General features: G+C 42.7%; 2 protein-coding genes across 12 annotated transcripts in view; both read left to right on the forward strand.

Moving 5' to 3' along the window:
- nrcamb (neuronal cell adhesion molecule b) overlaps nucleotides 1-17,970 on the forward strand; it is a 264,169-nt gene that overhangs the window by 157,367 nt on the left and 88,832 nt on the right. The gene's annotated exons all lie outside the window — the stretch shown is intronic.
- The window catches only part of cntn1a (contactin 1a), a 70,679-nt gene that overhangs the window by 39,664 nt on the left and 13,045 nt on the right, over nucleotides 1-17,970 (forward strand). Inside the window, exons 7-13 of the mRNA XM_056235389.1 lie at nucleotides 82-288; nucleotides 1,870-1,969; nucleotides 3,566-3,750; nucleotides 8,016-8,140; nucleotides 9,287-9,407; nucleotides 9,524-9,674; nucleotides 10,087-10,214. Of these exons, the coding sequence (XP_056091364.1) occupies nucleotides 82-288; nucleotides 1,870-1,969; nucleotides 3,566-3,750; nucleotides 8,016-8,140; nucleotides 9,287-9,407; nucleotides 9,524-9,674; nucleotides 10,087-10,214 (1,017 nt within the window). The remainder of the gene's footprint in view (nucleotides 1-81; nucleotides 289-1,869; nucleotides 1,970-3,565; nucleotides 3,751-8,015; nucleotides 8,141-9,286; nucleotides 9,408-9,523; nucleotides 9,675-10,086; nucleotides 10,215-17,970) is intronic.

Here is a 17,970-nt window from a genome sequence, read left to right on the forward strand (position 1 = left end):
ATTTGTTTCGATCTGCAGTCATCGATGCGTTTGACGGACACATTAGTAACACGCGTGTGATGTCACTTCCTGTCTCTGCAGAGGACCTGTCCTTCCGCTGGATTCTGAATGAGTTTCCGGATTTCATTCCTCAGGACAAGCGTCGGTTCGTGTCTCAGTCCACCGGGAACCTCTACATCTCCACGGTCCGAGCGCCGGACAGCGGGAACTACTCCTGTTTCGTCTCCAGCCCGTCCATCGCCAAGAGCGTCTTCAGCAAGTTCATCCCACTGGTGCCCATCGCCGAGCGTGAGTCTCCCAGTTCATGCTGGAAACACAAGCGCTTGCAGAAATATCACTGTCCTCAGGGTGGGGTATCGTTTGAATTTTAACGATTCCGATTGTTATCGATTCCTTATTTCCATTCCAATAAGGTAAAAAACAACCCTTCTAAATCACCTAACCCTAACCCTAACCCTTATTGCAAAACATTTAATTGTAGCTGAATATCATGAACAAAAATCAACAGGCTAAATAACACTTACATTTGAACGTGTGCCTGTGGTTTAAAAACACCATAGAAAAACAACGTTAAAGTTATATTGAAATGCTCACAAAGGAATCGATAAGAGGAATCGAAATTTAAATTTTATAACAAGTATCCGATTCCTGACCTCAAGTATTCAATTCCAGAATTTCAGAGCGTGAGTCCTTCGCAGGTCATGCTGGAAACACATGCGCTTGCAGAAATATTACTGCCTTTACTAATGCTATTTTTACATTACTTCATGTTAGATCCTCTGATGCAGAAACCACTCGATAGTGTTAAAACTGACAGAAGATCTGAAAGAAAACACACCGTCTGTGGTTTCTGAAGTGAGCTGGTTCTTATTTTAGGTCTGTTCATGCTCAAATAATCTGCTTAAAAAAATCATATCTGTCATAATATGAGCAGATGAACAGCTCAAGCTTTCACACGCGTGTTTGTTCAGAGTTTCTGATCACTCAATAGTTGATGTTCTTCTGTGTGATATCAGAAAAATGAGTCCTTTCTGCTGTTTAGTTTCAATAAATGTTGTTTTGAACTGGAGAGGAAATTTGAGCTCTGAACATTACAGTATGTCTCAGTGCAATCAATACAGTGTATATATATATATATTTAAGACATATATTTCATGTCAATTCTACTTTGCTTCTATATCATTTCTTCTTTCAGACTAGTGGGAAAAAAACATCCAAAACACATTTAAGTGTCTATTTTATTCACTTTATCTATTTGCGTCGGTAGATTTTAATACATATCTTTAAAGGTTGTTTTCACAAAATGAGTTTTTCCTCCACTTCAGCAGCACTTACATACTTCAAAATTTACAGTTTTATTCATATCTATATTCTGAAGGTTTTTACTGAGGGGTTTGTTCATATATCATTTGCCTTGATTTATATAACATTTTATTCTTAAAAACGAGGTAAAAATGTATTTTTTTTTCCCATCTGTTGACAGTATTTTTTAATTTATGAAGTTTTAAAGAGAGAAATCCAAAATCCCCTCTATAAAAACTTTTAACTCTAATATGTCAACAAAATCAAACAGGAATTTTGAACCGGGCTTTATCCAATGTTCAGGTAAATTTTATGGAAATGCATGCAAATTAGTACATAATTAAAATTGCAATAAAAGACTTTTAATTTCTGAATGTAATAAATCAGCTGGTGATCGTCTGTAAGTTAATTTCGTCCCCAGTTCTCCTGCGCCGTCTTGCGTGTGTGTGTGTGATATTACAGACGTCCGTGACTGTCACAACATCATGAGTGTGTTCTGAGTCTCAGATCAGGAGCTCTACTGAGAGAGTCTCGCCATTCACGTGTCTCGTATCTGCTCTCCATCAGGTACTCTGAGGAAATATCCCGCTGACATCAAAGTCAAATCTCCAGACATCTTCGCGCTGACGGGGCAGAACGTCACGCTCGAGTGCTTCGCGCTGGGAAAGTAAGAAAATAAGCCAACCACATGATTTCTGCTGTTTGCAAAAGCACCGCCTCAATCATTTCTCTTAAATGCTTCATTATTCAGCACAATTTTCTGCAAATATTTCAGTTTTTAATCATTTTCCATTCAAACTGCATTTTGTAGATCTTTTCCGCATTAGAACTGCTCTTTATAAACTTCTTGAAGTTCAGATGGAGGAAATCTCCCATCGAGCGACACTGATGTTATTTTGAATACTGAACATCCTATCAGTGACATCACTGTAATATTTGCATTCTGAATCCACAGCGAACAGGGAACGTTCTGGCAAGGTTCTCTCAACGTTACAAACAAACGTTCTTCTAGGAACATTAATATAACGTTCATTCAAAATTATCTGGCCTTTAACATTTATATGTCATTCATGAAACGTTTTTTCAAAAATGTAACTCCTTGTTTCAGAACGTTCAGAGAACATTCAAATGTAACATTCCCATAATGATTGAAGAATGATGAAATGCAGTTTTCCTTTTATGTTCACATAACCAAGAAGAAACATGTTTAAAACCTTTCGAAAGCTGGATGTTTTTAACGTTCAGAGAGTTGTTCAAACGTCCTGCGTGTGTTTTCATCCTCTTGCAGCCGTTTCTTCATCTATAGCTGATTGACACAATTACAAAGTTCTGGCATGAAACTCTGAATGCTGCATGCTGATAGGTCTTTTACTGATTGGTAGCAATCATGTCGTTATCTATTTAGCACAGCTGATTGGTTGCTGTTGCATCAGCGACCAATGAGCTTGCTGCTCAAACATTCAAATTCTTGGCATTGTTTGCTGTTACGTCTGCAGCACACTTTCAGAAACCCTCCCCCTTCCCCAGCTCCACCTGTGTAGATCTGCTACGGGGTTCATTCACATCAATGTCTGTGAATGTACTTGCACTGCAGCAGAGCTATTCCACCAAGACCAAATACATTAACATTGTCAATCTCTATTACCATGATGACATGATGCTCACTGAATATAAACCCAACAGATCACTCAGATCATTAGGATCACATCAGCTAGAAATACCAAGGGTTCACTCTAAGCATGGCGAGTCTGCTTTTAGCTATTATGCTGGAACCAGCTTCCAGAGGAGATCAGATGTGCTCCTACAGTAGTCACATTCAAATCCAGACTCAAAACACATCTGTTTAGCTATGCATTTACTGAATGAGCACTGTGCCACTGTCCGTCCGACTGTTTTTACTGTATTTTATTTAATTTTTTATTCTAAACTGTTTTAATTATTCTTATTTCTTTTGATTATTTTAATTTCTTTATTCTTAACTGTTTTAATTATTCTTATTTCTTTTGATTTTTCTATGTAAAGCACTTTGAATTACCATTGTGTATGAAATGTGCTATATAAATAAACTTGCCTTGCCTTGCCTTACCATGCCAATCTCCCGAGAGTTGTCATGACAGAATGTGGCTGTTTTGTGTGTGTGTGCGTGCGCATGTGTTTGTGTGTGTGTGTGCGCGTGTGTGTGTGTGTGTGCGTGCGTGCGTGCGTGCGCGTGCGTGTGTGTGTGTGTGTGTGTGTGTGTGTGTGTGTGTGTGTGTGTGTTCAGCCCCATCCCTCAGATCCGCTGGAGGAAGGTGGATGGCGAGCTGCCGGCCCGTCGTCATGACATCAGTATGGCGGGAACACTCCTCCATCTCTACGATATGCAGTATGAGGACGAGGGTCTGTTCGAGTGTGAGGCCGACAACTCCAAAGGCAAAGACTGGCACAGAACACACCTGCACGTGGAGGGTGAGTCACATGACCTCGCTACTGAGACGCTCCTGAGCAAGAGTTTATTCTGGAAACAGAGTGAATGACCAGTGTTGGGGAAACTCATTACAAGTAACTTGAGTTACGTAATCAGATTACTTTTTCAAGTAACTAGGGAAGTAACACAGTACTTTTCACATTTATTGACTGACAGCTCTCCTGTCCCCATGTTTAGAGAAATAAAGTGAGGATGTGTGTGTGGTGTGTGTTGTGTGTAAACATGATGGTTATTGTAGTTCTAGACTAAATGTGAACATGCATTTCCTCGTCACACTTGGACGAAAACATTCAGTATTCCTCAAAATGTATTAAAACAGTCAAATGCAATCTCAGAATTTTACACAAAACTTTTATAATTAACTATATTAAATTACACAAATATACTTTATGTATTTAATCTTACTTTATTAACCAATTTCTCTGCTGCTGACCTTCAAGATCTAATTCAACCATACTAATAAGCTTTAGATTAGATTTAGATATAAGAGTGTTGAACTGCCTTCTCCTGTCTCCTATTGTTCTTTAATCCAGAACAGCAGCTGAAAGGTTTGCTTGAGCGGCGCCCTCTACTGTACTCTACTGTACTCTACCTCTACTGTACTGTACTGTACTCTACTGTACTATACTTCTACTGTACTCTACTGTACTCTACTGTACTCTACCTCTACTGTACTCTACCTCTTCTGTACTCTACTGTACTCTACTGTACTCTACTTCTACTGTACTCTACTGTACTCTACCTCTACTGTACTCTACCTCTTCTGTACTCTACTGTACTCTACCTCTACTGTACTCTACTTCTACTGTACTCTACTGTACTCTACCTCTACTGTACTGTACTCTACTGTACTGTACTCTACCTCTACTGTACTCTACCTTTACTGTACTCTACATCTACTGTGATCTACTGTACTCTAGCTCTACTGTACTCTACTGCACTCTACTGTACTCTACCTCTACTGTACTCTACTTCTACTGTGATCTGCTGTACTCTAGCTCTACTGTACTCTACTGCACTCTACCGTACTCTACCTCTTCTGTACTCTACTGTACTCTACCTCTACTGTACTCTACTTCTACTGTACTCTACTGTACTCTACCTCTACTGTACTGTACTCTACTGTACTGTACTTTACCTCTACTGTACTCTACCTCTACTGTACTCTACTGTACTCTACTGCACTCTACTGTACTCTACCTCTACTGTACTCTACTTCTACTGTGATCTGCTGTACTCTAGCTCTACTGTACTCTACTGCACTCTACCGTACTCTACCTCTTCTGTACTCTACTGTACTCTACCTCTACTGTACTCTACTTCTACTGTACTCTACTGTACTCTACCTCTACTGTACTGTACTCTACTGTACTGTACTTTACCTCTACTGTACTCTACCTCTACTGTACTCTACATCTACTGTGATCTACTGTACTCTACCTCTACTGTGCTCTACTGTACTCTATCTCTACTGTACTCTACCTCTACTGTACTCTACTGTACTCTACCTCTACTGTACTCTACTGTACTCTACCTCTACTGTACTCAACCTCTACTGTACTCTACTGTACTCTACCTCTACTGTACTCTACTGTACTCTACTGTACTCTACTGTACTCTACTGTACTCTACTGCACTCTACTGTACTCTACCTCTACTGTACTCTAACATACTCTACCTCTACTGTACTCCACTGTACTCTACCTCTACTGCACTCTACTGTACTCTACATCTAGTGTGCTGTACTCTACTGTACTCTACTGTACTCTACCTCTACTGTACTCTACTGTACTCTAAATCTACTGTACTCTACCTCTACTGTAATCTACTGTGCTCTACCTCTACTGTACTCTACTGTTCTCTACCTCTACTGTACTCTACTGTACTCTAAATCTACTGTACTCTACCTCTACTGTAATCTACTGTGCTCTACCTCTACTGCACTCTACTGCACTCTACCTCTACTGTACTCTACTGTACTCTAACTCTACTGTACTCTACCTGTACTGTACTCTACCTGTACTCTAACTCTACTGTACTCTACTGTACTCTACCTCTACTGTACTCTACCTCTACTGCACTCTACCTCTACTGTACTCTACCTCTACTGCACTCTACCTCTACTGTACTCTACCTGTACTCTAACTCTACTGTACTCTACTGTACTCTACCTCTACTGTACTCTACCTCTACTGTAATCTACTGTGCTCTACCTGTACTCTACTGTACTCTACCTCTACTGCACTCTACCTCTACTGTACTCTACCTGTACTCTAACTCTACTGTACTCTACTGTACTCTACCTCTACTGTACTCTACCTCTACTGTAATCTACTGTGCTCTACCTGTACTCTACTGTACTCTACCTCTACTGTACTCTACTGCACTCTACCTGTAATCTACCTCTACTGTACTCTACTGTACTCTACCTCTACTGTACTCTGCACTCTACCTCTACTGTACTCTACCTCTACTGTACTCTACTGTACTCTACTGTACTCTACCTCTACTGTACTCTACTGCACTCTACCTCTACTGTACTCTACTGTACTCTGCCTGTACTGTACTCTACCTCTACTGTACTCTGCCTCTACTGTACTCTACCTGTACTCTACCTCTACTGTACTCTACCTCTACTGTCCTCTACCTCTACTGTACTCTACCTGTACTGTCCTCTACCTCTACTGTACTCTACCTGTACTGTCCTCTACCTCTACTGTACTCTACCTCTACTGTACTCTACCTGTACTGTCCTCTACCTCTACTGTACTATACCTCTACTGTACTCTACCTCTACTGTACTCTACTGTACTCTACTGTACTCTACTGTACTCCACCTCTACTGTATTCTACTGTACTCTACCTCTACTGTACTCTACTGTACTCCACCTCTACTGTATTCTACTGTACTCTACCTCTACTGCACTCTACTGCACTCTACCTGTAATCTACCTCTACTGTACTCTACTGTACTCTACCTCTACTGTACTCTGCACTCTACCTCTACTGTACTCTACCTCTACTGTACTCTACTGTACTCTACTGTACTCTACCTCTACTGTACTCTACTGCACTCTACCTCTACTGTACTCTACTGTACTCTACCTGTACTGTACTCTACCTCTACTGTACTCTGCCTCTACTGTACTCTACCTGTACTCTACCTCTACTGTACTCTACCTCTACTGTCCTCTACCTCTACTGTACTCTACCTGTACTGTCCTCTACCTCTACTGTACTCTACCTGTACTGTCCTCTACCTCTACTGTACTCTACCTGTACTGTACTATACCTCTACTGTACTCTACCTCTACTGTACTCTACTGTACTCTACTGTACTCTACTGTACTCCACCTCTACTGTATTCTACTGTACTCTACCTCTACTGTACTCTACTGTACTGTACTCTACTGTACTCTACTGTACTCTACCTCTACTGTACTCTAATGTACTCTACTGTACTCTACCTCTACTGTACTCTAATGTACTCTACCTCTACTGTACTCTACCTCTACTGTACTCTACTGTACTCTACCTCTACTGTACTCTACTGTACTCTACTGCACTCTACTGTACTCTACCTCTACTGTACTCTACTGTACTCTACTGTACTCTACCTCTAATGTACTCGACCTCTACTGTACTCTACTGTACTCTACCTCTACTGTACTATACCTCTACTGTACTCTACCTCTACTGTACTCTACTGTACTCTACTGTACTCTACTGTACTCCACCTCTACTGTACTCTACCTCTACTGTACTCTACTGTACTCTACCTCTACTGTACTCTACTGTACTCTACTGCACTCTACTGTACTCTACCTCTACTGTACTCTACTGTACTCTACTGTACTCTACCTCTAATGTACTCTACCTCTACTGTACTCTACCTCTACTGTACAGGAGTAAATATGCGTTTCCTTCAGCCTGAGGCTTATTCACTTAACTTTTGGTGTGAAAGGCCTTAATATTTGCCAAAAATATAACTTTTTTTGTTGTTATATAAAAACAAGTAATTAGTTACTTTTTGGGGGAGTAATGCAATATTGTAATGCATTACTTTTCAAAGTAACTTTCCCCAACACTGTGAATGACACACAAAAAAACATAACAAATGGTCCTGTCTGTGTGTGTGTGTGTGTGTGTGTCTGTGTGTCCGTGTGTGTGTCTGTGTGTCCGTGTGTGTGTCTGTGTGTCCGTGTGTGTGTGTGTGTCCGTATGTGTGTGTGTGTGTGTGTCTCAGGAGCTCCTGAATGGGTGGAGAAGATCCGCAGCTCGGAGAGGGACATCGGAGGCGATTACATCATGTCCTGTGTGTCCAGCGGGAAACCCAAACCCCACGTGCACTTCCTGAAGAACGGGCGAATGGTACGGCTTTATTATAGCAGAACTGAGGAAACTCCAGAGTACTGGCTGATGCAGAACGGCTGAATCGTTCTTTTGGTCTGGCATTTATACTCGGATCATTGTGAGCAGGAGCTGTCGTGCTTTTGGCAAATGCTTTCATTCCGAGTGACTGATCCTGCATTCAGGGTTTAACACACGAATCAAACCTTTCTGGCGTCATCCTCTGCTCTCACAGCTTCAGGAACTCGGGATCTTCCCAGTTTGCTGTCGATACAGATGTCAGAAAGCGTTTAGATTAGGAAAATGCGTTTGTAAACTGCTGAAGTTGATCAGTGTAATGAATGAGTGTGTTTGTGGAGGTCGAAGGCTGGCTGTGTTCCCGTCTGGAGCGAGCCTTCCCATCATGCTCCTGGTTACATAAGGCACAGCAGATGGTTCTCACACAGACACCTGAAGTGTGTTAGCGACCAGCGACTCGCAAAATGCTAATCAAACATGACTTCTGGCGGAATAATAATGCCTGACAGATTATCAGTGTCTTCACAGTATTTATATTAACTTGTAATATTTTATTTTAATTTCATGACTTTGTATTATTGTTTTTATTATTTTATTTAATAAAATTAATAAATGAACACATACTTTATTTATTCACTTATTAGAATTAATTAATATTCAATAATGGTTTTGTACGGCATCAGTTATTAATTTACCTGTTTTTAGTTTTTTATATATATATATATATAAAACAATATGTTTGATTAATTAATTTGATTAAATAAAAAAAACATCAAAATGAAAAACTAAAGACAGGTAAATCTAATATTTTATTTATTTATTTATTAGAATTAATTTGCATTAAATTATGGATTTGCACTGCATTATTTATTAATTTAACTGTTTTTATTTTTTCTGTTTTTTATCTTCTGGTTTTATCTAATCAAATGAATTATTAAGTTGTTTATATATATACAGTAAAAATGATTTGTAAGTTTTTTCTAAATTTTTCATTGAAAACTAAGTTTGTTATAATGTTGAGCTTCTTCTCATTGCTGGTTCTCAGAGGCTGATGATAAGCAATAGGAATATGATGTTGGTGGTATTTTATTAATGAAAGCGTTGAGTGTGAGTGTTGCGGATGAATCTGTTCTTCGTTCTCTCCATCAGCACGCCAAGAACCACGAGTTGCGCTTCACGGACCTGGCGTTTGAGGATTCGGGCATGTATCAGTGTATCGCTGAGAACCGTCACGGCGTGATCTACGCCAACGCCGAGCTCCGCGTGTTCGGTGAGCTAACTCTGATTGGTTGACCGGGTCAGAGGTCACCGGGAGCTTTAGGGCTCTGCTGGAGCCTCAGATGCAGATGTTCCTCCATTGACTGTGTGTGTTGTGTTGTTTCTCAGCCGGCGCTCCGTCGTTCGAGTGGAACCCAGTGAAAGCTAAACTCCTGGGGGCCAGAAACGGGCGTGTGGTGTTCGACTGCAGACCCAGAGCGGCTCCGAGACCCAGCATCACCTGGAGCAAAGGAACCGAGCTCCTGCACAACTCCAGCAGGTCAGAGGTCACGCATCTCTCACCACCAGGGGTCCCAAAACGTTTTGGGAACGAGAGTTCGTGAATCTATAAAAAAAAAATGTCAAGGCCCAGGAAAGTTTTTTATAATAAACACACACAGATACAGGTCCTTGAAAGTGCTTAAATTTATTTTGTGCAAGAAGGTGACACGATGTAACCTTGCTCTCACTTGAAATGTCCCCACATTGAGTCCTTAAGTTTGAGGGTATTGGACCTGGAAAGTTCTTGAAAGTTCCTTTAATTTGAAGTTAACTGAGTTAAGTTAACATTATTTTCCTGTTATCTCTGTAACAATCTGCATTGTAAAAAGCACTATATAAATAAAGGAGACTTGACTTGACTTGGCTCTCGTCACGTCCTGCTCAAATAAAGCCTTTCCTTTCTCATGCAGGGTTTTCATCTGGCCGGACGGGAGTTTAGAGCTGCTCAACGTCACTAAATCAGACGAAGGCAGATACACGTGCTTCGCAGAGAACGACCGAGGCCGAGCCAACAGCACCGGATCGCTGTTAGTCACGGGTACGACATGGAAACACAACACACGTCCTGTTCACCCAAGCAACCACATAGCAACACTTTAGCAACCACCCAGAGCACCTCTGTGTGTGTGTGTGTGTGTGTGTGTGTGTGTGTGTGTGTGTGTGTGTGTGTGTGTGTGTGTGTGTGTGTGTGTGTGCGCGTGTGTGTGTGTGTGTGTGTGTGTGTGTGTGTGTGTGTGTGTGTGTGTGTGTGTGTGTGTGTGTAACGGGAGCTATAACGATGATAACTGTAACAGTAACTATAACGATGATAACTGTATCAGTAACTATAACGATGATAACTGTAACGGTAACTATAACGATGATAACTGTAACAGTAACTATAACGATGATAACTGTAACGGTAACTATAACGATGATAACTGTAACGGTAACTATAACGATGATAACTGTAACAGTAACTATAATGATGATAACTGTAACAGTAACTATAACGATGATAACTGTAACAGTAACTATAACGATGATAACTGTAACAGTAACTATAACGATGATTACTGTAACGGGAACTATAACGATGATAACTGTAACTGTTTGGAAGTTTCCTGTCTGTCCTGCAGTTGCCACGCCCATTTTTTCTTTGCCACTCAGTTCCCCATGCAGTTCCCCACACCTTCAGCTAATTAGCTCCAATCAGCCACAGACTTTATTAGACAGCACCTGTGCACAGCCCTTTCTCTTTGTTCCTGCCACATGGAGGAATCCTTGTATGTTGCTGCTGGAAATGCCTTGTCTCCTGCCCTGTGTGCGTTATTGAACTATGTAAGTTCCATACGTTTCTCTTTTGATCGTATGTTACTTTATGAGACTGTTCCTTTCTGTCTGTTTAAATGTACAAATGTTTGATTGTCATTCAAATGGATTGTGGCCTTGTATTGTGGCATTATGTAGCTAATTGTATCTCATATCATTTCCCTTTTAGAAACCACACATACACACACACATTACACAAACATACCTAATAAAGAAAGGCATTGTGGAATTAAAGTGACTGGACTAGACTGTTCTTACCGACACCTCCACTGGTCTCAAGCCAGCTACCTGCACATCCCTCTCAAACCTCCTTTTCATGGTCCTTCGAGCCAGAGCCCATTGATGATCGGTGGATATGTCCAGTCACTCCTTGCCTTCGTTACTTCAGCGTCCTCACCGCCAAGCCCAGCGTCCTGTACGCTATGATGATTACGTCATGGAATATGGTCAGCAGCCACGACATCCTGCTGAAACACCAGAGCCACCACCGCTTCACTCTGCAGACATTTTTGGTGTTGGACCTCAGTATCAACCACAGCATGAGTCTGAGGAGGATGAAGAGCCACCTCAACTACCCAGTGAGGAAGAGGAAGAGCCAGCAACAGAGCCTCCCTCACCTGTCTCTTTTGGGAGAGCCCTAGCCCCTGAGTACCCACATGACCCTCATGTAGCCCCAATTCCTGACCCTCAAACTGAGCTCTTACAGCAGTTACTAGAAGAAGTAAGAAATCAAGGTAGACTAATCCAGCGCTGTATGCTTGGTGAAGGCCGCCACCCACGGTCTCTTTCAGGACCATCCCCTGAAAACCTCGGCCCTCAGTTGGTAGCATCACAAGCCCAGCATGCCGCAATACCACCCCAGGCTACCACAAGTGACTATAAGCCCTTTTCTTCCCCACCTCGGCAGCAGCTTCCTTATCCACCTCCTGTAAGCCGTGCCCCTGCCATTCAGCCCTTAGCTCAGCCCTGGCAGCACACGAATCTTTCTGACCATAGTCATTTCCTTGCCACCTGTCAAGTCCCAGTCTCACATAACCCCTTGCTCCCAGCCTACATGTTGTCACCTCAAATTTCGCCTAGAGCTATGGCCCACTCTGCCCAGCCAGCATACCAGCTCAGCAATGTGCAACCTCACCAGCTTATTTCTGCAGCCCCACCAAGCCATTTAGCTCCCCCTTCTGGCCGATTGCAGTCATATAGCAAGGTAGAAGGTCCCTCATTCCCTGATCTTACTAGAGAGGATGAAAGTCAGTATATGATGTTAAAGATGGCCCTATCCAACCTGTTGGACCCAAGAGAGTCGGAGCAGTATAAATATCATATCTTACTGGATCACTTAAAGGTAGATCAGGCGAAGCGACTTGCCTTAGCTTATGTTTATGCCCAAGATCCCTACACTCAAGCTATTCGGGCCCTAGATGAGCGTTATGGCCAACCCAGACAGCTTGCCCTGAGAGAGCTCCGGGCTATAATGGAGATGCCTGCTATCCGGCTAGGGGATGGTAGAGGCCTAGATCAGTTTTCCCTTAGAGTACAAGCCTTAGTGGGTCTCCTTCAGTCCATGGGCCGTGAAGGTCTCTCCGAGCTTACCTGTGGCTCACATGTCGAGCGGCTACTAGAAAAACTACCCAGTGAGCACTTTTGTCAGTTTAAGAGAAGCATGAGTTTGACCAAACCAGGTCCCCTTTCCTATAACCTCCTAGATTTCTCCTCCTGGTTGCAACAGGAAACCCGCTGCCAGCCCAGAAGGGAGAGAACCCTTCAGCCTGTCCGACCAAGGCCACCACCCTTTCACCCATTCAGAGCTACAGCTATACTTCATGGTAGCAAGACTTCCCAAATGACCTCCCCTAAAGTCCAGATAGCTCCTCCTAGAGCCAGTCAGTTTCCCCCCAACATCACATCCACACGCTGTCCAGTGTGTGCTTACTGTAACTCCCCTGAACATCATGTCAGTAAATGTGATGACTTCCTCCAGCTCACTGAAGATCAGAGAACTAGTTGGATCAAAGGACAGAAACGCTGCTGGCGATGTGCACGAGACCACTTTGCAGACCAGTGTGATCTGAAGGGACGCTGCAACCAATGCAATGGGAAACATCTGCAGGTCCTATGCAACATCAACCAGAGGCAAGTGCAGAACTTCTACCTAGACCATCCTAGCGATTGCAATAAAGTGCTGCTGAAGGTAGTTGAAGTGACCCTACGTAATGGAAACAAGTCCTTAGACACGTATGCCATATTGGATGATGGGTCAGAACGTACGATCCTCCTGCATCCCGCCGCCCAGAAGCTCCAGTTGGTAGGAGAGTCTGAGAGCCTGAAGCTGAGGACTGTGAGACAGGATGTCCAGACTCTAAATGGTGCCGCCGTGTCCTTCACCATTATTCCAAAGGCCCATCCAGAGAAATCCTATGCCATCAGGCATGCCTTCACTGCTGATCAGCTTTCCTTATCCGAACATTCTCATCCTGTGAAATCCCTCCAGCGGCGCTACATTCATCTCCGGCAGATTCCCTTGAAGCAGCATGATAACGTAAGCCCCCTTCTACTCATAGGAGCTGATCATACCCACCTTATCACTCCAACACTGCCTGTAAAGTTAGGCCCCCCCGGAGCCCCTGTAGCAATCAAAACCCGTCTCGGCTGGACGTTACAGGGCCCTGCTAGAGATCTTGTTAGCTCTCCCTCCACCAAGTGTCACTATATCTCCTTTAAATGCCCACCTGATGACATCCACCACAATGTGCAAAAACTGTGGCAGCTGGACACAGTGCCTCCGACGAACACAAAATTGGTTGTCCGCTCTAAACAGGACCAAGATGCAATTCATCAGCTGGAGACTCAAACCATCCGAATTCCTGTTGATGACGTCCTACGGTATGCCACACCTCTCCTCCGAACAGAGCTCACCCTCAACATCAGACGGGCTACTTTATGGAGTGACTCTACCACCTTCCTCTATTGGCTTCTCTCAGACTCATGCCGCTATAAGGTCTTTGTTGGAACCAGAGTGGCTGAAATCCAGGAACTCACCAAAAGCCAGGAATGGCGCTATGTGGATTCCCGAAACAACCCAGCTGACGATCTGACTAGAGGGAAGCAGCTGTCTGATCTAAGTAAGCCTTGCAGGTGGAACCAAGGACCTGCCTTCCTCCTGCAACCCCCTGACCTGTGGCCAACTAACCCCACAATAGATCAGGCCGAAGATCCTGTCGAGCTACGTAAGCCCAGTTTCTGTGGTGCTGTATTTCTTTGCCAAAATCCCTCGATCTCTGACCCTACCCAGTTCACCACCTTTCAGGATCTCCTTGACTCTACTGCTGCATCCCATCATGGGGTGGCAGAACCTCCTGCAACACCATCGGCAGAAACCTACCTTGACGCAGAGATTGCAATCCTGAGACAGACCCAGCTGGATTCCTTTGGAAATGATTTGGCATGCCTTCAGACCCACAAACCCCTTCCACATTCCAGTCGTCTTCTTTCCCTTGCTCCGGAACTAGATCCAGTGTCAGGTCTCATTCGAGTAGGCGGAAGGTTACGACAAAGCAATGACCTGCCCCCTGATGCCATACATCCAGTTGTCCTGGACCCTGCCCATCCGACCACGAAACTTATAATTAAACATTGTGATGACCACCTACATCATTCTGGTCCCGAGAGGCTATTCGCTGAGCTGAGGAGGCGATTCTGGATCCTGAGGGGTCGTGAGGCTGTCAGGAAACACCAGCACAGATGTGCTAAGTGCAGGCAGTTCCGTGCCAAACCCCTTATCCCCCAAATGGCCGATCTTCCTCCTGCTCGCCTACGCCTCCGCAAACCTCCCTTCTATTCCACCGGGATAGATTGTTTCGGGCCCTACAGTGTGAAAGTTGGACGACGAGTTGAGAAAAGGTGGGGAATTATTTTCAAATGTCTGACAACTAGGTGTGTACATCTAGATTTACTCAGTCACATGAACACCGATTCCTTTCTAATGGCACTAAGGCGCTTTATAGCTCGCAGAGGCAAACCTTTTGAGCTGCTTTCTGACAGAGGTACCAATTTCATCGGAGGCAACAGAGAGCTACAGGAAGTCTACCAATCCCTGACCCCTGACCTCCAGGAAATCCTGGCCAAACAGAGGATCTCCTTCAAGTTCAACCCCCCACACGCACCCCACTTCGGCGGGACGTGGGAGCGTGAAATACGTTCCATCAAGATTGCCCTGCAGACCACTCTAGGTGCCCAAGCTGTCACTGAAGAGGTGCTACGCACAGTGATGATTGAAATTGAAGGTATCCTCAATTCAAAGCCCCTAGGTTATGTCTCTTCTGACATTGCGGATCCTGATCCGGTGACTCCTAACCTGTTGCTCATGGGGCGGCATGACTCTTCCCTTCCTTTGGTAACGTATCCTGACTCTGAGCTGCGCAGCCGCCGTCAGTGGCGTCATAGTCAGATTCTTTCTGATCATTTTTGGGCTCACTTCCTCAGAAATTATCTTCCTTCTCTCCAGTCTAGACAGAAGTGGCGCACTGATAATCCTAACCTCCAACTAAACACTGTTGTTCTCATTCTTGACCCTCAGCTCCCTCGGTCCCTCTGGCCAGTAGGTAAAGTGATTTCCCTTCATCCCGGCAAGGATGGCCATTGTAGGGTTGCAGATGTCCAGGTGGGGGACAAACAGTACACGAGACCTGTTGCCCGCCTCATCCCACTCCCTGCCCTACCTGAACCCCCATGACCTTCCACTCAAGCAAATTTGCAAGACAAATTTGGGGGCGGCTGTTTGGAAGTTTCCTGTCTGTCCTGCAGTTGCCACGCCCATTTTTTCTTTGCCACTCAGTTCCCCATGCAGTTCCCCACACCTTCAGCTAATTAGCTCCAATCAGCCACAGACTTTATTAGACAGCACCTGTGCACAGCCCTTTCTCTTTGTTCCTGCCACATGGAGGAATCCTTGTATGTTGCTGCTGGAAATGCCTTGTCTCCTGCCCTGTGTGCGTTATTGAACTATGTAAGTTCCATACGTTTCTCTTTTGATCGTATGTTACTTTATGAGACTGTTCCTTTCTGTCTGTTTAAATGTACAAATGTTTGATTGTCATTCAAATGGATTGTGGCCTTGTATTGTGGCATTATGTAGCTAATTGTATCTCATATCATTTCCCTTTTAGAAACCACACATACACACACACATTACACAAACATACCTAATAAAGAAAGGCATTGTGGAATTAAAGTGACTGGACTAGACTGTTCTTACCGACACCTCCACTGGTCTCAAGCCAGCTACCTGCACATCCCTCTCAAACCTCCTTTTCAGTAACGGTAACTATAACGATGATAACTGTAACGGTAACTATAACGATGATAACTGTAACGGTAACTATAACGATGATAACTGTAACGGTAACTATAACGATGATAACTGTAACGGTAACTATAACGATGATAACTGTAACGGTAACTATAACGATGATAACTGTAACGGTAACTATAACGATGATAACTGTAACGGTAACTATAACGATGATAACTGTAACGGTAACTATAACGATGATAACTGTAACGGTAACTATAACGATGATAACTGTAACGGTAACTATAATGATGATAACTGTAACAGTAACTATAACGATGATAACTGTAACGGTAACTATAACGATGATAACTGTAACAGTAACTATAATGATGATAACTGTAACAGTAACTATATGTAACAGTAACTATAACGATGATTACTGTAACGGTAACTATAACGATGATAACTGTAACAGTAACTATAACGATGATAACTGTAACGGTAACTATAATGATGATAACTGTAACAGTAACTATAATGATGATAACTGTAACAGTAACTATATGTAACAGTAACTATAACGATGATTACTGTAACGGGAACTATAACGATGATAACTGTAACGGTAACTATAACGATGATAACTGTAACGGTAACTATAACGATGATAACTGTAACGGTAACTATAACGATGATAACTGTAACAGTAACTATAACGATGATAACTGTAACAGTAACTATAACGATGATAACTGTAACAGTAACTATAACGATGATAACTGTAACAGTAACTATAACGATGATAACTGTAACGGTAACTATAACGATGATAACTGTAACAGTAACTATAACGATGATAACTGTATCGGGAACTATAACGATGATAACGGGAACTATAACGATGATAACTGTAACGGTAACTATAATGATGATAACTGTAACAGTAACAATAACGATGATAACTGTAACGGTAACTATAACGATGATAACTGTAACAGTAACTATAACGATGATAACTGTAACAGTAACTATAACGATGATAACTGTATCGGGAACTATAACGATGATAACGGGAACTATAACGATGATAACTGTAACGGTAACTATAATGATGATAACTGTAACGGGAACTATAACGATGATAACTGTAACTGTAACGGGAACTATAACGATGATTACTGTAACGGGAACTATAACGATGATAACGGTAACTATAACTATGATAACTGTAACGGTAACTATAACTATGATAACTTTAACGGTAACTATAACGATGATAACTGTAACAGGAAATATAACGATGATTACTGTAACGGGAACTATAACGATGATAACTGTAACGGGAACTATAACTATGATAACTGTAACGGTAACAATAACTATGATTACTGTAACGGTAACTATAACGGTGGTAACTGTAACGGGAACTATAGCGATTATAACTGTAACGGGAACTATAACGATGATAACTGTAACGTGAACTATAACGATGATAACTGTAACGGTATCTATAACGATGATAACTGTAACGGGAACTATAACGATGGTAACGGGAACTATAACGATGATAACTGTAACGGTAACTATAACGATGATAACTGTAACGGTAACTATAACGATGATAACTGTAACGGGAACTATAACGATGGTAACGGGAACTATAACGATGATAACTGTAACGGTAACTATAACG

The sequence above is a fragment of the Rhinichthys klamathensis genome, unplaced genomic scaffold, assembly GCF_029890125.1.
Source record: "Rhinichthys klamathensis goyatoka isolate OS25496 unplaced genomic scaffold, OSU_Roscu_1.1 h1tg000421l_1, whole genome shotgun sequence".
NCBI lineage: Eukaryota > Metazoa > Chordata > Actinopteri > Cypriniformes > Leuciscidae > Rhinichthys > Rhinichthys klamathensis.